At 44.3% G+C, this 25,287-nt stretch overlaps 4 protein-coding genes and 1 pseudogene across 7 annotated transcripts; 4 read left to right on the top strand and 1 right to left on the bottom strand.

The window, feature by feature from the left end:
- The first annotated feature begins 106 nt into the window (after positions 1-106).
- Positions 107-2,688, top strand: LOC136537787 (protochlorophyllide-dependent translocon component 52, chloroplastic-like). The gene is made up of 6 exons (XM_066529753.1): positions 107-944; positions 1,064-1,163; positions 1,323-1,466; positions 1,577-1,768; positions 1,900-2,087; positions 2,167-2,688. Exons 1-6 carry the CDS (start codon positions 250-252, stop codon positions 2,423-2,425), a joined length of 1,578 nt encoding a protein of 525 aa, XP_066385850.1. The 5' UTR covers positions 107-249; the 3' UTR covers positions 2,426-2,688.
- A 733-nt stretch (positions 2,689-3,421) lies between these two features.
- LOC136516019 (uncharacterized) lies at positions 3,422-8,614 on the bottom strand. Of its 2 annotated transcripts, none has more exons than XM_066509447.1 (11): positions 8,248-8,614; positions 7,675-7,705; positions 7,570-7,583; positions 7,406-7,456; positions 7,213-7,282; positions 6,389-6,455; positions 6,213-6,280; positions 5,723-5,846; positions 4,393-4,432; positions 3,859-3,926; positions 3,422-3,696 (listed from the first exon to the last, which is right to left on the bottom strand). In XM_066509447.1, exons 1-11 carry the CDS (start codon positions 8,371-8,373, stop codon positions 3,690-3,692), a joined length of 666 nt encoding a protein of 221 aa, XP_066365544.1. In that variant the 5' UTR covers positions 8,374-8,614; the 3' UTR covers positions 3,422-3,689. The 2 variants fall into 2 exon arrangements, with proteins under 2 accessions (XP_066365544.1, XP_066365539.1); XM_066509442.1 differs by having other exon boundaries at positions 8,252-8,539.
- A 183-nt stretch (positions 8,615-8,797) lies between these two features.
- LOC136516001 (5'-adenylylsulfate reductase-like 5) lies at positions 8,798-11,985 on the top strand. 3 transcript variants are annotated; one of them, XM_066509431.1, is made up of 4 exons: positions 8,798-9,111; positions 10,332-10,513; positions 10,637-10,761; positions 11,206-11,985. In XM_066509431.1, the coding sequence occupies exons 1-4, from the start codon at positions 8,938-8,940 to the stop codon at positions 11,619-11,621; spliced, it is 897 nt and encodes a 298-aa protein (XP_066365528.1). In that variant the 5' UTR covers positions 8,798-8,937; the 3' UTR covers positions 11,622-11,985. The 3 variants fall into 3 exon arrangements, with proteins under 3 accessions (XP_066365528.1, XP_066365530.1, XP_066365524.1); XM_066509433.1 differs by lacking the exon at positions 8,798-9,111 and adding an exon at positions 9,122-9,681 and having other exon boundaries at positions 10,649-10,761; XM_066509427.1 differs by lacking the exon at positions 8,798-9,111 and adding an exon at positions 9,122-9,681.
- A 1,018-nt stretch (positions 11,986-13,003) lies between these two features.
- Positions 13,004-14,603, top strand: LOC136537786 (uncharacterized). The gene is made up of 2 exons (XM_066529752.1): positions 13,004-13,872; positions 14,135-14,603. Exons 1-2 carry the CDS (start codon positions 13,207-13,209, stop codon positions 14,252-14,254), a joined length of 786 nt encoding a protein of 261 aa, XP_066385849.1. The 5' UTR covers positions 13,004-13,206; the 3' UTR covers positions 14,255-14,603.
- Positions 14,604-22,250: 7,647 nt separating this feature from the next.
- On the top strand, positions 22,251-23,124 carry LOC136536025 (cytochrome b561, DM13 and DOMON domain-containing protein At5g54830-like; annotated as a pseudogene).
- Positions 23,125-25,287: the final 2,163 nt, after the last annotated feature.

Genomic DNA, 25,287 nt, shown 5'->3' with positions numbered 1-25,287 from the left:
TGTGCATCATTTTTTTTTTGAAAGGCCATATGTGTGCTGTGTGCATTATTGGCTGCGATTTTTTTTCTACCATTTCCGTGGGGCAGGTGCAGGTGATTGTGAACTGCTGAATCGCCTTATCCAACTGCTACGTGCTACCGGCCCACAGGAGCCCCGTCCCCGTCCCCGCGACGCCACGACTCCCGCCAAACCACAGCCACGAGTTTGCCCCGGGTTTCCACCGCGCTCGCCGCCGGCCGTCGCCGTGCGATGGACCCCCTCTCCCTCCTGCAGCTCCCTCGCGCATCGCGCCCGCCGCTCCCGCTGGCCGCGGCCACCGCGCCATTGAGCTCCAGGAGGCTAAACGTAAGCGGCGGCGCGCGCCCCGTGCCGAGGCGGCTGCAACGCCGCGCCGCGCGGCTGTCCGTGTCCGCCGTGGCGACCGAGACGCCGCGGACCGAGCAGGAGGAGCCGTCGCCGTCCGGGAAGGAGCGGTTCGACTGGCTGGACCAGTGGTACCCATTCGCCCCCGTGTGCGACCTCGACCCGCGCGCGCCGCACGGCAAGACGGTGCTGGGGCTCAGCGTCGTGGCCTGGTACGACCGCGGCGCCGGCGAGTGGCGCGTGTTCGACGACGCCTGCCCGCACCGCCTCGCGCCGCTCTCCGAGGGCCGGATCGACGACAAGGGCCGCCTCCAGTGCGTCTACCACGGCTGGTGCTTTGACGGCGCCGGCGCCTGCAAGTTCATCCCCCAGGCACCCGCCCTCGGCCCGCCGGTGCACACGAACCCCAAGGCTTGCGTGGCGTCGTACCCCTGCGTGGTGCAGAGCAACATCCTGTGGTTCTACCCGAGGGCCGACCCCGAGTACAAGGACGTGCTGCAGAGGAAGCGGCCGCCGCTCATCCCTGAGATCGACGACCCGGAGTTCGTCACCGTCTATGGCATCAGAGACCTCCCTTACGGGTAAAGGATCCATTTTTTTTTCCTGAGTTTTGATCCCAGGATCTACCCAGCTGCATGCCTGCATTGCACATTTGAACATTTGCAGTTCAGTCATAGTTTGTGGCACGGTTGCATTGCAGGTATGACATTTTGATTGAGAACCTTCTGGATCCTGCCCATGTCCCGTATGCACACAAGGGGATCATACGTGGCATCCGCAAGAAGGAAGATCCTGGAAGATATGTCCCTGATCTAACACGAGTATCTTCTCTTATGTTTAGCATTGCTAATGAAGTTGTTCTGCCAGTCCATACAATTCGTTGGGCTTACTCAGTTGCTGACAATGCTTGTTGCTTGGCATGCTGCATAGCTGATAGGAGTTGTTTATTTTTCTTCACAGTTGAGTATGATAAAGAGGGTGGCGGTCCAGCCAAGATGAAGATCGAGCAGGCAAACATACAAGGGTTTGTGTCGCCGCAGGAGCGGGGCTACTTCCAGTTCATCGCGCCCTGCACGTCGTTGGCCGCACCGTTTCCACAAGAGGTGTGAATCCCCTCCCTCTTTGTCAATGCAAGTGATACCGGAAGGAATTCGTCGAACAATCTTAACATACCAGCACTGTTCACTGTTCTTGCCTCTTGGTGGTCGGTCAGAACAAGAAGAAGAAGGTGCCTCGGGTCATGCTGGTGTTCTTCTGCATTCCGGTCGGTCCTGGCAGGAGCAGGGTGATCTGGGCGTTCCCGAGGAACATTGGGGTCTGGCTCCACCACATCACACCACGGTGGCTGTACCACGTCGGCCAGAATCTTGTATTGGATTCAGACATTTTCCTCCTCCACGTTGAGGTACATAACTCAAGTTCTGTCAGTGTCAGGCACAACAAACATCCAGATTATACTCTACTCGATCTATCTCATACTCAAAGCTTAGTGATTCAGGCTTTTGTAACTCTTGTCTGCTGAATTCCTTTTGTTAGGAGCGTAAATTTGCCGCAGCAGGGCTCGATAACTGGCAGAAAGCTTGCTATGTGCCAACGTCGGCGGACAGCATGGTGGTCGCCTTCAGGAACTGGTTCAGAAAATTCTCCAAGAATCAGATCGGCTGGGCAACCCCACAAATCGATCAGCTGCCACCAACACCTACCAAGGATCAGCTCATGGAGAGGTAAACAAGCTAGTAATCTTCACACTGGCCTGAAACATCATACGGTCGCCAAGGAATTGAACTGTGATGCCCATGACAGGTACTGGTCACACGTGGCGCAGTGCACAAGCTGCAGCGCCGCGCTGAAGGCCATGAAGGCGCTCGAGGTTGCCCTGCAGGTCGCCTCGGTCGCCATCGTCGGGTTTCTTGCCGTCACCAAGGGAACGCTGGTCACCTCGACTGTTCAGAGGGCCGCCGTCGTGTCGGCGGCCGTGCTATGCTTCGCTGCGTCCCGCTGGCTTGCCAACTTCATCCAGAAGAACTTCTACTTCCAAGATTACATCCACGCCTACAAGTGATGAAGTTCAGGAATACCTGTGGTTTTTGTTGCTAGGAGATTGTTGTTTTTACTGTAAATGCAAATTAGAAACGTTAGGAAGCCCACAAGTTTTTTGATACGGTAGCAACTGTATATAATAAATAAGTTATCTTCATTGTAAAGTGTGTTCTTGCAGTGTCGGCTGGCGATAGGACCTGATATTCTGCTGCGAAGTACTGAATATGAATTCATATGTAAGATAGTAATCAACAGTCAAAACTTCGTATTTAGCCCTTGTTTAGTTTCACCTTAACTTTCAAAAAGTTGCTACAGTACCTGTCACATCGAATGTTTGCGGTCCGTGCATGGAGCATTAAATGTAGACGAAAAGAAAAACTAATTGCACAGTTTGGTGGGAAATTACGAGACGAACGTTTTGAGCCTAATTAGTCTATGTTTAAACACTATTTACCAAATAAAAACGAACGTGCTACAGTAGCCACAAAATACAAATTCCTACAACTAAACACAGCATTATTTGCATGATGAAATCCAGACAATCAAACCCCATGGGTTGTTCGGCATAACAGTAAGCCATACAAGGGAATATATATATATATATATATATATATATATATATATATATATATATATATATATATTTATTTGGAAGTCGATGTGGTTTCCGAGACAGGCGTAGGTGGAGGAAGGGATAAGGGCGGGTTCATCTAGAAGATTCTAGGAAGGACGGCTGCAGCGACTTGATGAACGAATGGACGAACGGGATGTAACGACGAACGGACGGGTAGGATGCGAACACTGTCGGTAAACAGTAAAACAGTATTTCCTGGCTAAAAAACTATAGATCTTATTTATATGATTGCAACATATCTATACCAAAATAGCCCGTTCGCTTCGCTGAAAAAACAAGCCGAAAAACTGTTCCAGCTGATTTGTTGTTGTGAGAGAAAAACATTGTTCCGACTGAAGAAAAAAAAAACAAGTTAAAAAGTACGGATTATAAAAGAAGCGAACATGGCCAATAGCTTCTCTTATCTCTGTTCCTAAAAAAGATTCCATGGTTTGCCATGATTGGATTCTGTTGCATAAATATTTCAAATGAGGAACAAAATGAGAAGACCTGTGAGTACAAAATGTGTGGCTATTAGCTAAGAACTAAGTTCTTGGTTGGTGTCGGCCAAGGGTTGACTGTTTATGGCAACTGCACGAGTGAAAACTTATCCTTGTAACTAAATTGTACTCAATTCCCATTTGGGAGAACAAAACGTCATCCACGATATCCTTTACGCCCTGAAATGCAAAAAAAAAAAGCCTTAATCAGTTATCGAGAATTTAAATATCAAAAGTGACAGGCACATCGCAATTACAAATCAATGCAGATTATAAAAGTTTAACAGTATTCTTTTAATTCTTTTAATGATATAGCAAGAAAATGATCAGACCATGACATACCTCGTCATATAAGAATCATCGACGGTACTGATTACAATCTTCTCACCCGCTTCAATAAAAGGTGGTGCCTAATATGAAGGCAAAAGGTAATGTTAGTAAGAAATAGCTCAAATATACTAGGTCCATGTTTATAAATTTTCAATCATTATGAATACGTTAAACATCCAGAGAAGTTTCAAGACAGAAGTAACTTATATTCAGGTACAACGAAGGTGCCACATTAATGAAAACAAGCAAGTGAACCAACCAGGTCTATGGTGGCAACAAAATTTAGTCGACAAAAGAACAAAAAGGGCAAGAGGTAAATGAATCATGAGAATAAGGCTTATGTGCGTAAACTTTAAATGAAAATATAGAAAAGTGCAAAGCTGTGCCAATTCATCAACTACAAATCAGTTCTGTTTCTGTACATATAAAGAGAACAGCACTCTGCCCCATAGTTTCACAAAGAGAACAGCACTAGATCAACAAAGTGTGTATAATAATAATAATTCTAGGTAAGGAAACACTACAGAATGGTGGGCAGTAACTTACAAGAACGGTAAGACCATTATCCAGCACGACCCTTTTATACCTGCATTTATAACAAGCATGTGCTTAGTTAACTGTATAATACTGAGGCTTGGACATCTGACTGTAAGAGGTTATGAAGCAGGTATTAGTAAAACAGGAAAGTCCAAATTACTCACCGCAACACCCCCCCACCCCAAGTGGTTTGATTTACTCCCCCAACTATTTCACTTGGTCCAAATTACCCATTAACAAGATTACTTTGTTTCTCTATGTACAAGTTGAGTTCAAATTTCAAATTCCATGAGGCGATAGTAGACATCATAATTTATGTTGAAAAATCATAATTTTTTATCATAGTTTTGATAAGTTAGGACATCAAATAATAAATTAACACTACAGATACAACATTGTATGAAACATGATGATGAAAAATTTATAATATATTTTCTTAACATAAATTATGATGCCTGCTATCACCTCATAAATTTTGAAACTAAACTCAACTTGTATGTGGATAAAAAGTATTGTTAAGGAGTAAATTGTACCGACTGAAATAGTTTGGGGGGAGTAAATCAAACCAAATGTTAGTTTAGGGGGTTACCCGAACATAAGTCAATTTTTTTTTTGGGGTGGGGGTGGGGGGGGGAGGCGCTTTAGGGGGTTACCCGAACATAAGGAAAATATGCATTGTGCTTATGCACAGTGTATACATAAATTAAGCAGTATCGCAGTACCAGCGTTAATAAAACATGTGTTCTAAACTTCTAAGTACAACATAATAATGACTTAATGACAGTGCTAATTAGTCTTGGCTCTCAAAACTCAAATGTATCGTACTATATTAAGTCAACCAAACCTCAAGATTACATGTATCGTTTGAATATAAAGAATGATTTAGGAAGCTAAAATTTACTCCATCATGATTTAGGCAGTCACAAACTCTGCACAATTATGTTATTCATTACCGTTCAGCAGAGGTTTGGGGCCAAAGAAACCTCTATACATATGTGGGTCAATGTAAGATGTGACAGTGGAATTTGACACAGGTAAAAGATGGAGGAGCTAATTTAGACAATTCTGAACTAAATATGTAAGATGTCACCTACAGACTTGCTTTTGCAAGTTCTGATTGACGAAAACTAGCCTACTTCCACAATCCAGCATTCCACTGCCTGTAGCTACTTGACATGTGCATATTCTCATGACTTTCAAGTCTCTATCTCAAAGCAAATTTCTTTGTGCATATACCTGCCAACTAGAAAGCTCACATTAAACAGTTTTTTATCACTACTCATTATACAGCATTAACTTATTAAGAATAAATGGATGATGAAATAATACAAAAACTTACTGAGGTTGAGCAGTTAGCCCTTTTGTATTTGGCTGTGCTTCAACAACAGTGCAAGTCACTCGCTGAGGAACTGTAGCAGACATTGGCCGGCCATCAAAGTATTGTAGATTCACCTTCATTTCATCTATTAAAGCAAGAAAAAAGAGAGTAGGGTGTAAGGATTTTAACAAACACATTATAAACTAAATTCCAAACTGAGAAGACGAAATGAACATTGACACTGCAAATCTTCATAAGTTGGCGAGCTGCTACGGCTGGAAACTATGAAAAGTTAAGCCCAATATTACAAGGCAACTATAAAAACCGTAAACATTTCTACATTAGTAAATATCAGCCTTATGGTGCTGCTACAGCACCATCAGCTTTCGTATATGAGGAAAAGAGTCATAAGAGAAATAAATAGCTTACTGTACAAATACAAAAACATAAGCACATTTTTATTTCTGTAAACCATCAAAATTCATTATTCTTAATTAGTACTCAGTTGAACCTTTCAGGTATGCAGCAGCTTTGCCAAACAGTTCCTTTGAAACTTCAAGTTGCTCAAATGTTTCAGGCCTGGCAAAAAAGAGACACCAGATTATAGAGCACAATTTAAAAACAAATATTGGCATCATCACAGCTTAGCGTGTGAATAGATAATGATAAGAAAGAAATGAAACCTACTCCATAAGCGTCACAGTATCTCCTTCCTGATACAGATATGTGAATGATTTCTCCTCAACAAAAACTCCTGAGTGTGTTCAGAGAGAGCATTTAATAATTAGACTAGCATTATATGCATGATTGTTTAATTTTAAAACTGGAAAAAATGAAGCAAACACGTTATCAAATATTTAAACTGACACCTAACTGAATACTGTTGGCAGACAGTGTTTATTATCCCCTTACCCAATGCCAATGATGGCCAGGCCAATACAAGGCTATCAGCTCAGGCTGTGTAGGGAAGTTGGCTAAACAGGAAGGCTCAAATGTAGCCAGGATTCAGGTGGAAGTGGAACCAGATAGTTTTAGATGACCTCTCATAAAACTCGGTTACATATAGGTACTGTACCCTTTTGTATTTTCTCCAATACTATTAATATAGTGTACTTATGTGCAAAAATAATACAATCATGTCCATCAAATTAATTGCAGCATTTATGCAATAGAAAATTCTGGAGAGGCTGTTGAGATATTGGTCCTAAGACTACCAACTGCTTGATCAATATATACCATGTTCTACATCATAATTATAGTCATGAATTCAATTTAGTTTGCTCAATCATGTTCCATAGGTTATGAGACTGCCTAAAATTGGCTTTGCACATGATTGCTATGTAAGACACTAGAACAATAAATTGTAATCAGAAGAAAGGACTGCCCAGGTAGGGGGATGGTTACATGCATGGAGGCAGTTAGGCTACAACATAAAGGCTTGTATGGCTACATCTTAGCTGTTAAAGTCGTGTTTTATACTTTTATGTAAGAAAAAGAAAAACAAATCATACTCTCAAGGGCCTCATCAGTACGAAATCTTTCTGTTATTTTGTTTCCAGTGTCAACATCCCTCAGTTCGACCTGCAATAGTCAAAGTGTTCAAAATAAAACAGAATAAATATTGACTACTTGAAATCGTGAGAGTGAAGTATGTGGCGCCAATTGCTGCAGGAAATAAACTATGGAACAAATAAAATGAATGACCTGTATTGTGGCTCCTCCTCTTCCTTGATGCGAATGTTGTGCTTTTATTACCTGAACAGAGCAAGTCAGGAAACCATACAGTGCTTGTTCTTGTAATGAACACAGGTAACTCCATCAAAACAGTAACTACCAATGGATGCATAATACAAGAAGAAATTCTGTACCTGATAAATGCGACCTTGAATTTTAAGGTTGGCCAAAGGGATGAGTAAGTAACAGTCAATGATACTTGAAAGAAAAAGTAAAACACAAGAGATGTAAGCTCACACCTCTTCTTTGTATTACATTTCCAAGTTTCACCTACAATATATGAAGACAGACCCAGAGTTAATCGGCGCATAATGCTTCAAAAAAGACAGAGGACATATGTTAGTAATTACATAAAACGATCATTTCTGCACAAGCATTTTTTACCCTTGGGTAAGGCTGTAAGCCATCCTACTAATAGCTAGCTGTAGCTGTAGTGATTTACATACTCCAGAAGGACAGCCCTTTACTTCGTCATGTATTACACAATTTGCACATTTCAACTCACGGCGTGAGCTCGATAGATGTATGATGATGACTACTGTAATAAACTCCCAAGCCCCAGCTATGCCCTGCATAACGTTCCATATAACATCTTTCTGCAGCCTGAACTGAATAAATTCTCCTGAAAACAAAAGAACAACTAACCAATCCTGGCGCATACAAATGATGAGCGTGTTACCTTTACCATTTCTGTGGCGAAGTAAATAGAACAAGTGTAACTAAAACAGCTCACCGCACCAAGCCATTAAAACCCTAGCTAAACCCGAGACATTAAAATTAGAGGAAGTCGAGAGTCGCAAGGGAATCCGTACGTACGTCGGAGCCGAGCATCTTGGCGCCGCGGCGCTGTGTGGCAGCCCACGGAGCAGCGGCAAGCGAGCCCGAGGCGGAGGGCGGGGCCCACCGCGCGGCGGCGCCCGCGAGCGTGGCCACCGCATGGGCCCGGCCGCGGTGCGCGGTGTAGAAGAGAGGGAGGCGGCGGGAAGCCTCCAGAACCTTCCGCCGGAGGATCTGCATCGCAAAGTCGGCGCTGCTCCCCTTTGCGCTTGCGCTTGCGCCTTCGTGGAGAGGAGAGAAGAGACAGGACCGTGCAGCGAACCACATGGGCCGAGCCCAACATTTTGGTCGGATTCAGGCCCACGAACTGTGTCATTTTCGTATTTGTTAGCCACTTTTTTTCTGATTGGGTGGTCCCGCAAACCCAGAAAGAAGCCGCTGCGGCGCTGCCGTCGTGGGCCCCGCTGTCTCCTGCCCCTGCCCGAGGTGAGCCGCCAGGCGCCAGCTGCAGCGCCCCAGCCAACCAGGCGGCAGCACGCACGCGTGCCCCACTGGCCACCACCACCCGCCCCCGCACCCAAAATAACCTCGCGGATTTTTGCTTTCGCTAAATCCAGCCTCCACACGCGGAGAAAATTCCGAAGCGGAAGAAGTTGAACCGACAGAGAGGGAGAGAGAAAGAGAGAGAGAGAGAGAGGAGGGAGGGAGGGAGAAGGCGAGAGAAGATGAGCTGCGCCGCCGCCGCGCTTGCGGTCGCCCTCATCGCTGCCGTTGCCGGCGCCACCGCCGCGGGGTCGCCGGCCGCGGGCACGTGCGCGCGGAGGGGCGCGCCGCCGTTCCTCGACGCCGTCGGATCCCGCTGCCCCTTCGTCCGGATCGAGCCGTCCCCGCCCCTCGAGGTAGGTCCACCGCCTAATCGGCGAGCCAAACCAGCCCGCGACTAAACCGCGGCGTCTCTCGCCGGTGGCGGCCTCGTCCTGTCAAAATCGTTACATGTCAACGCGGCAATTAGTGGCGACGCGCTGTTTTTCCTTTTAATCGGTCGTCGATATATACGATTTGCGTGCTAAGCCGCGCGGTATTAGTGGTATTAGTGGGAGACAGACAAAGATGCTGTGATTTTCATTTTGGCTACAGATATTCGCACCATGATGGGTGCGAATCTTGTGCCTTGCTAACTAATCCTCGCTTTTTAACATCTGATGAAACGATATAGTAACCTTTTGGAGCACAATTATGCAATAAACCATGGCAAATAAGGTATTCAGTCTCCCAATGAACCTTTTGCTGGCATGGAAAATATGTTGATGAATGCAATTGACCAATATAATAAACAAAAGAAGGCTAGTGGAGCTAGAAAGTGCAGCCTAGTAGATTGGTCTGGTGAAGGAGAATCATCAAGAATATGTGAGGCAGACTTTTGCTTGACTGAGTTTGAAATTTGGAAATCAGGTCTTAGATCCAAATATGTGAGTGTTGTTTGACTTCTGGATATTCTATGTGCAGATGCTTGGCACTGGGAGTATTAGTTGTTTCTTCTGTATATTATATCTAAGATTCTAAATATTAAACTTTAGTTTATTATCGATACACCATAGATATATGTAAAACATTTTAGGAAAATGAAAACCTACCTGTGCATGCAGACATGCAGTGATTAGGATATGGGATGGTTGTTTGGATTTTGAAAGTTTCCACCAAACTTGAGGCATATATTTTACGATGTTTCAATATTTGATTGGTGCTGATAGTATGTGCAACTATTTACAGAGCTGAAAGGCTGTATTGCAATTTGAATAGGATTTGTCAGAAGAATGGTTAAATTATGTGTACTTAACTTTTGGTTAATTGTGGCACTGAAATGGGAAATAGTGACTTCTGTGGTGACACCCTGCAATTTGTGTTGATTGTGCTAAATTTTCTGCAGATCAATGAACCATCTTTACTTTTAGCTGCTGTTGGGCATATTTTCACTTGACGAAGTGCCTTGTTTATCGATTAATAAATTGAATTTTTTGGCAGTGCAATGAATGTGGATAGTTTGTATTGCAAATTTGGAAAGTTGTGGTTTCTTTATTTAGTTGTACTCCTCCTTAATATACCTTGTCTTCTGCTGAAGGTGAGAGGAGAGGCTGTTGATACTGAGTTGAACCTTCGAAGGAGGGGTGCTTCATACTCTATTCTCTTTTATGCTGCATGGTGTCCATTTTCAAGCAAATTCCGACCAATATTCGAAGCTCTCAGCACGATGTACCCTCAGATACATCACTTTGCTGTTGAAGAATCTTCTGCTACACCAAGGTTTGTGAATGTTGAACTCGTTAGTGTTGGACTGTTGAATTGAGACAGTTTGTCCCTGCTTGAACAAATATTGTTTGTTCAGTAGATTCATATAGCTCATTGTACTGCATCTGCTTACTGTAGTTTGTTTTCAAGATATGGAGTCCGTGGTTTCCCAGCCATTCTTCTTGTAAATGAGACTACGATGGTTCGATATCGGGGTTCAAAAGATCTTAACTCTCTGGTTGATTTCTATAAAGAGACTACAGGTACCATTGTTGCTCACCTTGTTCATGCATATGTAGCTTTATTAAATGATCACGAATTCTTTCAAATATGCTTTATCTGAGACTTGAGAAAATCTTATGATTGAGCATACAGTCACTTGGATAATTATTGCTTTGCTATTATAATTGGTTGAGTGCTTTTTAGTTCTTAACCTTGGAAATTATTGCTGCTGTCTAATGGTGAATCGTCTGTACCCTTGAATGAATACACCCCCATGTGGCCATGCACCAAAATTGCAATCTTACTATGATGTTCTACCCTTTGAGGTCTTTAAATGATTAATGCTTATGTGTACACCAGCGGCATGGGGTAATAGTTTAAGGGGCAATTGGTCATGCTACATTTGTGGCCTTGTGGATAATTATATCACTTGTTTGCTTATAGTACTTGAAAGCATATTTCTGAAGGGTGTCTTCCTGATGCAGGTCTGGATCCAATTGCATATATTGATGTTGTCCAGCAAGAGAGCGCAGTTAGCTTGAGCTCAGTTATGCCATGGGATCGTTCTCTGCGTGAAATGGCTAAAGATGAGCCGTATTTGTTAGCTGCAGTTCTTTTTATCATCCTGAAGGTTGCAGCGCACTTCATACCTGTTGTCATGTCTCATCTGAGAGCTTTCTTAGTTGTCCGTGTCCAAAACTTGAACCTAGGGATCCGTAGGGGATCAAACCAGCTCTTGGAACGAGCCTTGAATGTTCTTGATATGAGGAGGCTTTGGAGCAAGCTGAGACTGAGCAACAAGGCAACAGACTTGAGGAAGGGAGCAAGTAATGCTCGAGCTTGGGCTTCTTCTTTTGCTTCTGTTTCACTGGGTGAACCATCATCTTCTAGACAAGCTTAGCCATTTTGGAGATGTTTGTTAGGGTAGCTGCTCACATGGTGCAAAACTATTTAATCTTTGCTTCCCATCCTGCTATGTAGCACTGTTTCTGTGCAGTCAGGAAGGGGGAAAGCTTACAGGCATGTAAATTTTGAGGACATCATGTGCTGTTGTGTATTAGGAATACCTTTGCATTTGCTGATGCAACGCCTAATCTTCCTGTCCATTAACTAGAGTTATTTGGCCATGTATCATGAACATCTTTGTAGTTTTTTTTTAGGATTTCTCTCTGTTGTTTGTGGTGCTGTATTGGTAGTTTACAATGTAATCTCTATCAAAGAACCTGGTTTCACTTTGTTATTATATACTCCAATTTGAAGAGCTTGAAGCTGGGCCCTACTCTGTGGAACTCGGTTCCTATCTTCAGTTGTAGGTCACTAATTCACTATAATGTTTGGAAGATACAAGGTCATGTGAAACCTGAATTGCTCTCTTTTCAATTGAATGTTGTTGTTTCTTCTGACAAATTTTTCTCTGAGGTTTACATTGTTGCGTGCATGATTCTTCTCCAGCATGATCATTTGCTATCTAGTATCTATGGTCACATTTCTACTTCATTTCTGCCGAAGCTTCACTACGGTACGGGTGTCTCCTGTACCTGTTGGTCTTAACTGGTGTGCATATGTTGCTTTCTCAGTTCATGTTTATTTCGTTTATCGTATCCTTTGCTTGACTCGCCTCTGTTATCAGCTTTTCTGTGAATTTTATTTGACTTGCATAAAACATTCTGGAAACGCTCCTCATCATAACTTGAAAAGGATGGATGCGGATCTGGATTAGGTGGCAGTGGCACCCTAATTCTTACAAGACAACTGCTGATAGAGAAAGATTAATGAGTTTGCTATGCTGTCTAATTATGACTACGAAGTAGAGCATATAGTTATTCTCAGAAATTCTGGGACCACTGGATCAGTTTTAGTTTGGAAAACAAAATACTGTGAACTATTTTAAGGCAGTCTAAATAAGACTGCCATAGGTTTTGTTTGCCGCTGCTGAGTCTTTTCCTTGGACACAGTATTTAGATCGGTAGCAACTATTTTGGGAGAATAGCAATAAATTCTTACTATAACCATTTGATTTTTGTGTAGCTATCAGTAGATTTTAAATCAATACCATAAAGAGTACTTCTTTCTTAATATGAAGGAGACCAAACATTTCACATTTTTGTCCTGACTGGATCGTCAGAAACATGAAAAGGGATTTGAGTAAAAATGAAGGAAGGAAGCAGTGCGCAGTGGGCAGTGGTAGGCCTCAAAGGACATTTTCACTCTTGCCACCTAGCAGTAAGGCTAAGCCCAAACACACACACAAAAACTCTTCAAAATTGGTTTGCCATCTGCCCATCTCCCTCCCCGGGTGCAGGCAGCAAGTGTCCCTGTTCCCACTCTCCACTTCCCACCGGTGGTTTCCCTCCAGAAAAAAAGAAAGTATCCTTCCACGCCACCAGTCGTGTTAATTCCTGTGAAGCATCCATTCTTGACCACTCTAGGTATCATCGCTGCAAGCGTCCTACTATATAGATCCCTGATCCAAACTCAACTCGCTCATGAGCAGAGGTGTCTCCATGGATGCTATCAGCCTTGACGACTGGGAGCTCCTCCTGCCTGACCACAAGAGCTCCTTCGGCAGCCATGGCGTTGTCGGTGGTAAGGACCAGCTCTTGCTCGGGGCCGAGCTGGTCGTGATCGACATGGACCACTTCGGCCCTACGTCGTCTCACCCTCCTCCCTACGACTGCATCCTAGATGAGGTAGCCAAGAAACCACTCCTGCTACTACCATCAGAAAAAGATGTCTATGGGCGCGATCCGATCGCCGACTACAAGGACATTGACGTCGTGGCGGCCGAACCAGAGCGGGAGGAGCTCGTGACCGATATACTGGTCTACGAAGCGGAAGAGCAGGAGGAGACGATCAAGTCCGCCAAAGTGGCCGATCAGGACGACGATGACATGCTGGTTGAAGCTGCTGCGCCTGATGGCGTCAGTCAGTGTGAAGAAGAAGAAGAAGAAGAAGAAGAAGAAGAAGAAGAAGGCGTCAGCAAGACTGGCTTCGGCACGGGGAACCTGAGAGTGAACGGTGTCGGCGCGCTCTGCTCGTTCGGGGTTGCAGCTGCCACGTTCTGCATCTTGCTGCTTGGTGGCAAGCAGCAGCAACTACAGAAGAGGCACGGTCACAAGATCCAGCTCCAGCACATGTATGCTGACGATGAGGTTCGTGGCTCTTCCGTCTTCCCTGATGTTCTAGCTAGGAATTCAGCAGTTTAATATATCTGGGACATTCCCAAGGGCATGTTCTTGGATTAAGATATTGCTCACTTAAACTTGACTCGTTTTTTTTGTCCCTAAATGTAGCTCCACTTATCCCTTGTTGCATAAATATTGAAAAGAATCTTTGGATTTAGACTGGGTTATGACCGAACAGAGTCTTGGAGAATTCTGACTGACAGAGTTTTGGTTGTTTGATGTGCTGCAGAGGATTCAGCAGGTTGTGCAGCAGGCCTCCAGGCTGAACCAGACCATGTCGTCGGTGATGGGAGGCGCATCATCTGCACGGGCAAGCATATCGTTCGGTGGATACTACCAAGGGTTTTGATCTGCCAAAACTTGGAATTTCACGCATCATTAGATAGATCTACTCGTTCCGTTCTAAATTATAAGTCACGTTATCTTTATTTATACATTTATTTTGCTATGCATCTAGATATAATATTATATCTAGATACATAGCAAAATTGATGAATTAACCAAATTAAAATGACTTATAATTTGGAATGGAGGGAATAATATTATTTGTAAATTGTTCATATTGGCCAGGGACCCTAGGGTGTACAGTACTATTCTCTACTCTAGTATCATGCATTTCATATTCCTACTACTAAACCTGTATAGATCAACATCAACTCGTAAGATTGTTATATATATAAACAGATATCAGAGGCAGATTTTCGTTGGAGGGCTTGAGGGTTTTTGTCAGTGCGTGACCGAGAGTGTTCACGAACCGTTCTACAACTGATAAGCCAACTAAAACTGATTTATTAGAAGAGAAAAATACGGTTTACATAGCTCATAAGAGAAAAATCACGGGATGTCTGAACCTGCTCGCCCTGATAGACCGTTGGCCTGTCGGTTAGCACACCTCACGGCACCGATCGACAGTGATCTTCTTCTCATCGCTCGATGACTCGATCCAATAACCCCGTCGAAAAAATCAGAGAAAGACGTCAGGGTAATCGTCCAAGGATGTGACTTGTGAAGGGCGACACGTCAAAAAGAAAAACAGGAGTGATTAAAAAAAAACTTGCATCCACCTGCCCTGCCGGCTGCCGCCAGACGATAAGGAGAACAAGCGAGAAGGCAAAGCCATGTTGGAACAGTGCTCCGCGACAGCAATGGCTGGGACCCGTCCATGGAGGTGGGCCCGACACAGCTGGCAAATGTGAAAACGAAAATAACTGATGAATAGCCGCTTGGATTTTTTTTATCGGTACAGACGTATACAATCCACACTTACACGAAAACGGTACGGATATTTTCCGACCGTATTCGAAACCGAATCCGTTTAGAGGAGTTGAGATCTGTCCGTATCCGAGTCCGGATATTCAACATTCGATACCGTATCCGTATCCGAATACTCAAATCGCATATTTATGATGTCGATATCCAATCGTATCATATCCGACATAGTTGACACTATCCGTATTCGAATCCGAATCCGGACAGAAATATGAAAACAAATGTAATATCGGTGATATCCGTCCGTATCCGATCCGTTTTCATCCCTACTTACACCACACGCACATACACAGGTGCGCGTCCATACACATGTAAAGAAGATATTGAGAAGCTCTTTGGCCTCCATTGCGCGTCCGAATGCGTAAGTGTAAGTGTACCCTGCATTTTTTGAAAAAAAAATCTAAAAAATAGGTGCGGCACAGAGTCTGGACTTGGTGAGCAGTCTCACTAGACTGTTGTATCACTCGACCACGGGCCCATTCACCGCTGGGATTTTTTTTACAGTCATTTCATTTGCATTCACCTCACCCGTGCGTGTCTCTGTCCTTGACTGTCCATTCCGGGTCTCCTCTCGCTGGACCTTACAGTTGCATGTGTGCAAGCCCATAGGCGTAGGCTGCTGGTCCGGTTCAATTAAAGGCCCATCGTCCATTACGGCCCATATGAAGCCCATTTGTATTTCCCCCCTTCCGTCGACAGTGTCGTTACGAATCTTCTTCTGGCGTTGAGTGAGACAGGACCAGGCCAGGCAGGAGCAGGACCCGGACCCTAGCTGAGTGAGTGAGACACAGGCGGAGACTGAGGGCGCGTTTGGATGCGAAATTTTTTGGTTTTGTTACTGTAGCACTTTTTTTAATTTGACAATTAGTGTTTAGTTATAGACTAATTAGGTTTGAATGTTTCGTCTCGTAATTTCTCACCCGACTGTGTAATTAGTTTTTTTTCGTCTACATTTAGTACTTCATGCATATGCCGCAAGATTCGATGTAACATTTTGAAATTTTTTGGAATCAAACAGGGCCTGATATTGGCGGTGCGTGCTAGTGCTACAGCGCCGGCGGCGGTCCACTGCGGCGTAGTACTGTAACTGGCGAGTGAGTGATGAGGTGACAGACTGGTAATGGCGGTTCCAAAAATAAATAAATAAAAGGGACTGGACGACTGGCAATGGCGTGGCGGAGCATGCAGTACTAGCACTCTACGCTAGGGCATCCCTGGGCGGGCTCCGTCCGGTTCCCGTCGGGGTTACGCTCTCCCGTTCCCTACTTCCCTTGAGGCTTCAGCAGCTGATGAGGCTGAATAGCCTGAGCTGAGCTTTTTTTTTTTCTTTTTTTGAGCAAAAAGAATAGCCTGAGCTGAGCTGATGAAATGAAGAAATCCAACAACTGGTCTGGCGGCTGGCGCTGGCGGGGCGGCTCAACGAACTGACAGCGCTGCTCCTTCAATGCGGGGCACACCAAGGCTTGTTTAGTTGCGAAATTTTTGATACTGTAGCATTTTATTATTATTTGATAATTAGTGTCTAATCATAGTCTAATTAGGCTTAAAAGATTCGTCTCGTGAATTTCGTCTAAACTGTGTAATTAGTTTTATTTTTTAGTTATATTTAATGCTTTATACATGCGTCTAAAGATTCGATGTGACGGGAAATCGAAAATTTTTGGAAACTAAACGCTACCCAAAGCCGCGCCCGAGCAGGAGCAGCTGCGGTCTGTTGCGCGAGCAATGAATGCTGTGCCTGTCTATCGTTTGTACTGGCAGGAGCTTGTTTAGTTCCTAAAAACTTTCCCAAAAAGTGTTACAGTAGCTATTACATCGAGTTTTGCGATACGTGCATGGAGCATTAAATATAGAAAAAAAAACTAATTGCACAGTTTGGTTGGAAATTACGAGACGAACGTTTTAAATCTAATTAGTCCATGATTAAATAATAATTGATAAATAAAAACAAAAGTGCTACAATAACCAAACTCCCAAAATTCGCGAACTAAACACAGCCTCATTTCATTTCCAGGGAAAGAGGCGCGTAAAGATGGTCAGAAAACCGTGGAGATGCGCCCAGGTTTCAGTGTGACGTTCCTTCCTGCACCGACTGCCCGGGTGTGCAACTCCAGCGCCGCCGGCCGGCCCTGCCAGTCGGCGGTGGTTCGTGCAGGAGCCTTGGTCGAAGGGGCCAGGCAGGCAGGAATCCCCCGGGGCGTCGCCCGAGTCCGCGGGAGCAAGACAAATCTAGGCGCGGCGCGAGGCGTGCGCCTGGAGCCATGCGCCATGCGCCTGCAGGAAAAGGGTTAGTTGCCGGTCGACCGCAGCCATGGCGGTCCCCACGTGTGCCTGTCCCGATCATCCATCCATCGTCCGCGTAGCCGGGAGCCCCGGCTCCCTTTCCATTCGAGATTCGACCGACTGATGCTAACTTTGCTTAAACCGCCATCGCGGAGATCGGTCGACGGGAAATTAAAGCAGCTCTGTCGTCTAACGACGGGTGCATGGGATGATTACTCGTTCGGGCGGCTCCGCTCGACTATACGATCAACGAATTCAGTTGGTCCATCGCATCAAGCCATGAAGAAGTCGACTGTGCTCGGTTTAGTTTTATTTAGGAATGCAATCTCATGTGAAATGCGAAATGTTTGCCGAATCGAGCGCAACAACAAGCCGGATGGAAAGGATATGATTTTGTAAGAATGCAAGATTGGTCACACCGCTCTCCATGGCGCAACAAGCTTTTCACATGTGAAATGTTTGCTAGCAAACCCCTCCTACATGCTCTATATATACCGTGACCTGCCCTGCCACGCCAACGCGTGCGTGCAGTGCGATATAGCGTTCTTCTTCAGAAAGGGCATGGAACTTCTCCTGCTATTCAATTAATTAACCCGGATTATGAGAGAAACTGAGCCCTAAAACCTTATGACTGTACGGTTTATTAGAAAGAAACCGGTGAAAAAACGTAGCACGGCAGCTCGGACAATAACCTCAGATCATCACACCAACTCATATCGCCCAACAAAGATCCATGATAGAGTCGGTCGTTGTCATCGTTGCTGAGCTTGCATTGCCACAAAAACGACCAACGACTTGGACTTTCTGCAACGAACCTCAACCAATCACACCCAAACACCGCCACCTACACATAGCATACACAAACACATCTAGGAAGATATCGTAGCTTATCATATATCGTTGAACCATTATCAACCGAAAACGTGGAACATGGCCACGTTCCTTGTTCCCGTAATGTCGTTCCGATCCGTGAACGTCCACGTTCCCGATTCGAACATTTACATTCCCAATTGCTAATCGATGGGTATCACCGTAAACGTGGAACATTTATGATGGTATCAGCATGAAGATTTGGGATCGGTTACATGCATGTACGAGGATCTGGCCTGGTCACCTAGCTAATCGATGGGTATCACCGTATCAGCAGGACGGAGGCGCCGGTCCAGGCTCCTCTACGCGGACTACTGCTCACGCACGCAGCACGCCATGATGAGGTTGTAGGATCTGCATGCGTATACCGTATACGAGAGAGCCGAAAGTCGAATCCGGGTGGACTGCTCGCGTCGAGGCTGCAATACAAGCGGCAACAATCTCTCCCAATTGCTAATCGTCACGTTGCTGTTGGACGCGACCGGAGAGGCGCGGCGAGGCATTGCACGCGCACGGCGTGCATCCCCAATTCTTCCTCGTCCTCATCCATGGCGACTGACGAAACGAGGCATGGAGTGCGTGCACGCGCGCAGACCGAGGTGACGGTGACGCGACGGTGGTAGGAGTAGTGACGAGGAGGGGATCAGGGGATGGGATGGAAATGGGAGGCGGCTGGGGAAAGCGGAGACCGGCCGGCTGGCCGGCTAGCTGCTGACCAAGCAAGCATTCAACCAACGACGACGACGAGCGCAGCCGAAAGGCGACGCTACGTGCAATAGACCTCCTGCTGTTGGCAGGGCAGGCATGTACAGGTAGGGAGTAGGGAGTAGTACGCTCTGCAAACCAACTCGACCACTCGCATGGAGCCAGCAGCACGAGTGGGTAATGCAGCAGGAGATGACATGGAGCAAAAAGCATTTTGATTTCCCTGTCCCCTGATCGAGCCGGGTGTTCTTGGACTGTCGTCCGTGCGCAGGAGACCAGGAGTGGAGCTGGCTGGCTGCAATCGAAGCAAAGGCGAGCGTGAGTGTGTGTGTGTGTGTTTGTGTGTGTGTGACTAGGGATAAGTGCAGAAGAAGCAAAACGAAGCGGCAGTGCAGTGCCCCTGCTGCATGCTCAGAACTGTGCTGTGCTGTGCTGTGTGCACTGTGGTGTGGCGGCACGATGAGTTCAGTTCAGACTTCCCACGCCGTGGGCGTGATAGATAGGGTGAGTGGCGGCCGGCCGTGGCCGCGGCGTAGGGACAGCTAGCGTTGCCGTAGCATGGTGGCTCCGCGTCAGGGTTGGGAGTTGGGACTGGTACTGGACGACTGGGCAGTCATGCTGCTGCTGAGTGCTGACTGCCTGACTGACGACCGCTAGCGCTGAGGTGTGAGTGAGGAGTTCAGTAGTCACTTTACCCAAAATTACAAAACAAAAGCTTCCAGATGAGATGGCTAGTTTAGGTACGAGAAAATTTCCTATTTGTTGACATGTTTTTCTATTTGACACCTAAATTTAAAATCTTTTTCATTTGTCACCTCTTTTATTTTTTCTTTCCTACTTGACATGGTATTTTGGAGCATCCACACACAATGTGACTAGTCAGAGTGACACTTTTTCAGAATTCAAGACAGATCAGTGGGATAAAAATGACATTTTTATTGTAGATGATGGCCTCCACCTAACCAGTCCACAGGTTAAAATAACACTCTTCCAGTTTTCCTAGGACTAATTTTGGGACGATTCACGCTTGCTGTACATGTGTCTGAAAGGCTTTCTCACGTTTCAGTGAAAGTCCTCGGACATGCATGCTATGACAATAGAGAGCATCACAGTGCTCGTGTAACCATGCATGATCCTTGAGATATTTGTGCTGTTCGTTTGGTTGATAAGCCATGACTGAAAGTACTATTGGTTGATTTATTGTGAAAGAAAAATACTGTCCGTTGACTGAAAAAGTACGGCAAGCAAACAGGACGATTTCCATGGATCCAGACATCTAGTTAAGCAGCTGAGTTGCCATCTTCCAAAGAAAAGAAAAGAAAAGAAAAGGATCGCACTCTTTGATTTCCTACATCTGGCGCGCTCCTTACAGGCTCATATTACACAGCGGTACTACTGGAAGTGCACCGTCAGTGATCATAACAAAGCCATCATTAGCGCGACTGACTTTTTATCCTGGACTGATAGATAGGCTTTTTCCTGTAAAGCCGGCCCTTTTGATCGCTTTTGCCTTTTCCTGCGATCATTGCCACCAAACCGGGAGCAAGCAAACCTTATTTTGCTTCAAACAGAATGCCCCCACCAGACGACAATAAAATAATAAAAAAACATAACTGATTAAAATGTTCACGCGGAATTCTTGTACTATTTTGCCTTTAGACTGACAAATTAGCTGCAAGCTAAGTTTGATTTTTTATGTAAACAAATAAGTAAATTATTAATCTCATGGTAGTACGTGTGGTTTTGTTGGGTTCTTCTCTGCCCTGGAGAAATCAGAAAGGATCGCCTGTTGTGAATTTATAATGCCCATATCTACTACCCACAACCAATCATTTCTCTATCTGATGAAGGATTTTATTTATATATATGCCAAATAATATAAACTAAAAGGGACATGCTGTATACCAGCCCGGCCGCAATCTTGCTGCCATCATCAGCACACCAAAGAGTATTCTCCTGCCCTTAACTTTTTCTGGATACCATTATCTGCGATCCCCAGCTGCACAAAGATTTCCTGGCAATGCAAATAAAGCCATGCGTTTTGCATGGGCATGCATGATGGTATATACGTAACACGCCAAAACTGCCAGCAGGGTCAGAAAGCAAAGTGGCAACCAGCTCGAATGGACGACATCATGATGCATGCTTCTATGCAAGTATATATGGTAGTCACTGATCACTAGCTAGCTATATGACTAACATGGTGTGTCGATCGCCAAGTGATCATCTGAAGGCTTGCTTGCGTTTTGTAGTCACTGATCACTAGCTAGCTATATGTCTACAGGTAAGGTAACAACCTTGTAGCAGTAGCAAAGCACAGAGGCTGCTATCGGGCTGTTCGGCTGATGGTTTTTGCGGCTGATAAGCCGGCTAATGCTATTTGTTGTGAGAGAAAAACATTGTACCATGGCGGATAAACCGGGCTGATAAGTTCAAGAGCTAGGAAGAGATATCTCTAGCTAGGAGGAGGTCTTGATTACTTGCTAGCTTCTCCATTTTTGGAACTAACTTATGAACGGTAGTTCCCACCCTCCAATTGGTATACTATCATGTTAGCAAAAGGTTAATTAGGGAAGAAAAGTAAGCTTAGGTCAAACTCCACCTATTGGTTACCCCAACTCACAAAATAATCTCCAAGTACATTCACCTTTGACTCTACTAGTAGAGAAGTAAGTACTTTCAAATCTGAGTCTACATAATCATAGTATAACACTCTGTCAGAGAACTGGAAACTGAAGAGCAGCAGCAGAGCAACACCTACCAGGGCAATGCAAGTATATATGGTAGCTGGCTCTAGCTAGGCGACTAATTTATTGAGAACCTGAGATGCATGGGACCCCTATTCTCCATGAACAACCAAGTTTGTACCCCTGGTGTTAGTGTGCTAGCTACTCCACTTTAAAATTAAGAAGTGTTTCCCTATCTTTATTTGTTATTGCTTTAGTTCTAGCTAGTGAAGTAGGTGCAAGAAAAAGGGGATGTGCATACATGGCTCACGGGCCCACACAGTCGCACTCTACACATTTCTCATCAAAATACATGTACTTGCACCCCAAAAATAAAACAAATTTGCTTGTGTCCAAGTGCATGTTCTTCAAACTTAAGGGGCCAGGTGACCATTGAGCACCCATGGCCCAGATGACCTTTAGATGAGTCGTCGGGTCGATTATGTTCTTGCACTCCACCTTTCCCCTGCATGAAGGTGTTAATATCGTCCTATCAGGATTCTTTTGCTGAGCGGCTTGGCTGAAGCAGTGGAGGACCTACGCCCGGTGCTTGCTGTTCATGGGTTTATGATGTTTGTGGCATGGACTATTCTGCTGCCAGGGGGAATCATGGCTGCGAGATACCTGAAACATCTGAAAGGCGAGGTCTAGTTCCAAGCTCACACCTATCTGCAGTACTCAAGCATAGCTGTCATGTTCTTGGGTGTTCGATCTGTTTGCAGTCGCTGAGCTCCGAGGTTTTTCTTTTAAATCCAGACATGCTCGAATTGGCGCAGTAGCATTGACATTCGCATCTATGCAGCCAATAAATGCCTATCTTCGACCGCATAGAACAGAGAAAATGGATAGTCTCCGCCTGGGAACAGAGTGGTTTGGGAATATCTGCATGTTCTGACCGGGAGGTCTGCTGCAGTTGCTGGTACCGTGGCGCTCTTTAGTGGCTTGCAGCATCTTGGGCACAGATATGGCAGTAAGACCATCAAGAGACTTACATGTGGGCTGATCTTATGGGTTATAAGCGTTACTTTGGTAGCCGCTTACCTTGAGTATATGGCGATTAAGCGAAGAACAGCAGGTGCTGATGGTGTTTCAGGAAAATGGGTGCTTGGCAGCACTGAGGAAGATGATACAGTCGATCTTTTGCAATCTGACAGGGTAGTCAGTAAAATAGAGTCTAATTCGTCACCTGAAGCAATGGAAGTACCGCTTCAGCCACTTAAAAGATGAGAAAAAATTTTCTGCATACATATGGACATAAAAGTTTTTTAACTGAAATTCTTTATAGATAGAACGAGCGGCATATACATCTCAGGATAAAAGAAGTTTCAGTTTCAGATTTTTTGTTGATATAAAGGAGGATTGGTGAGAGTTCTATCTTTGACTTGCTCGAGAGGTATATCACACCACATGGTATAGAGTAGGTTTTTCTTTTGTCTTTTGGAGTTTAGGTTCCCTTCTTTAATCTCCTAACTTCTTAGCAAAAATGCATGTATATCTGTACAATTTTGGTATAGTTATAATAACTGAAAAGTGGATACACATTTTTTTTTCTTTAAATGTCACACGACTCTGAAGCATTTTCACATATGGTACTATCTGACATTATTTATTTGTGATATGTTGTGTATATACATTATGTGACTTGGAACTAGAAACAACCGTCTAACGAAATCACAGTGCTCCTTCATTTTGTAAAATCAGCTATCCAACAGGCTACAGTTATCCTTTGTGCTAATTTTTTTGCCTTCTTAATGGCCCCGTTCGCTTCGCTGAAAAAATAAGCCGAAACACTGTTCCAGCTGATTGGTTGTGAGAGAAAAACATTGTTCCAGCTGAAAAAACAAGTTGAAAAGTATGGATTATAAGAGAAGCGAACAGGGCCATTGTAACCGGTGGCCATCTACACCGACATGATGCAATGGGGCATATTTGGTACCAATTGAAGGGGGGGCAATGTTGGCTGCATCTTGGTGTACCTATCTAATTCCATGACATGTCATGCCAAATTACCAGAAATGCATTTACTTCTAAACTATTCATACCTGCCTTTTATCGGCAAAAAAACAGATTCCCTTTTTTGCTGTTGTGACACGCAGGCGAAAGTAGTTGCCCACTTGTCTTATACTACTAACGTGCTGCAGTTTGTTGACCCTGGAAATCATCCACAACCACCATTGAGTTGGCTATCATCTGCTCCAAGCAAAAAAGAGCAGGTACGCAACTTAGTACTTACTATTTCCCTTTTGCTGTTTTTTTTAAGACCCCCTTTTGCTGTTATGTTCCTATTATATTGGATTCAGTGATATCGACCTCAACCTTCATGTTAGGTGTATATTGTTTCTGTTAGGTGTTGCCACTCAGTCAGATGTGGATCACTTGTTGGTTGGCTTGCCACCTTGTTAAGAAACCAGGTTAGGTGATGTCTGGTGAAAGGTGCAAAATCAGCAGCATGCTACCTGAGCCCCTTTGTTCTTAAGAATCTCTGACCTTGTCTATTGGTCAACATGTTGTATATTGGTGTTTGGGTCTCTAATCTCTAGACTGTCGATTGCATTAGAGACTATCCTCTAATAGGCTTCCGTGCTTGAACAATAATGTGTACTCTATCCGTTTCAAATTATAAGTTGTTTTGACTTTTTTTTGGTACATCCATTTTGCTATGCATCTACTCCCTCCGTTCTAAATTATAAGTCGCTTTGACTTTTTTGGTACATCCATTTTGCAATGCACCTGGATATAATAATATGTCTAGATAAATAGCAAAATAGATGAACCAAAAAAATCAAAGCAACTTATAATTTGGAACGGAATAAGTAGTAGATATAATAATACGTCTATATACATAGTAAAATAGATGGATAAAAAAATCAAAGCGACTTATAATTTGGAACTGAGGGAGTATGTCACATCCTAGAATCAGTTCCAATAATACAGTTCAATATGAGATCACCTGTAGCCAAGGCAACTGTACATGTATGTCTTAGGAGCTAGTAAAATGGTCCTAAACGAAAAGACAGTCGGTATTTCAGTCATTATATAAAAGGCAATCAGGGTTAGGGTGAGGCGACTATGAACCTTATTTTCTACCTTAATGTTGTACACTGACATGTTACGGCTTGTTTGATACTATGGACTAAACTTTTGTTCTAGATATCCAAACATGTGGAGTAATTTTTGTTTTTAACCAACTAGCAATTTGTTCATTAATTGGTAAATATGAACTAATATGGACTAAGAGGTGCATATGAGTCTTTGTCTAGGAAAACTATTTGTTATATCTAAATAGCACTGGACTAAACTCTAGCCACCTAAACTTCAGTCCAAATATATACTTTAGTCCACCTAAAATTTAGTTCTAGGTGATTTAAACTGGCTCCTAGTTTTTGCCTCTGCATCTTGGACTGTGACAAAATAGTTAACCTGCCCTAGATCTAATTTGTTATTAGACGGGACCCATTCCTAGCACTTTTGACCTAGCCACACTTTCTACTGATCCTGGCTGTTGCTGACGAAAGGGACCTGCATTTCA

Source organism: Miscanthus floridulus, chromosome 2 (assembly GCF_019320115.1).
Source record: "Miscanthus floridulus cultivar M001 chromosome 2, ASM1932011v1, whole genome shotgun sequence".
NCBI lineage: Eukaryota > Viridiplantae > Streptophyta > Magnoliopsida > Poales > Poaceae > Miscanthus > Miscanthus floridulus.
This window is presented reverse-complemented; position numbering and strand designations above follow the sequence as displayed.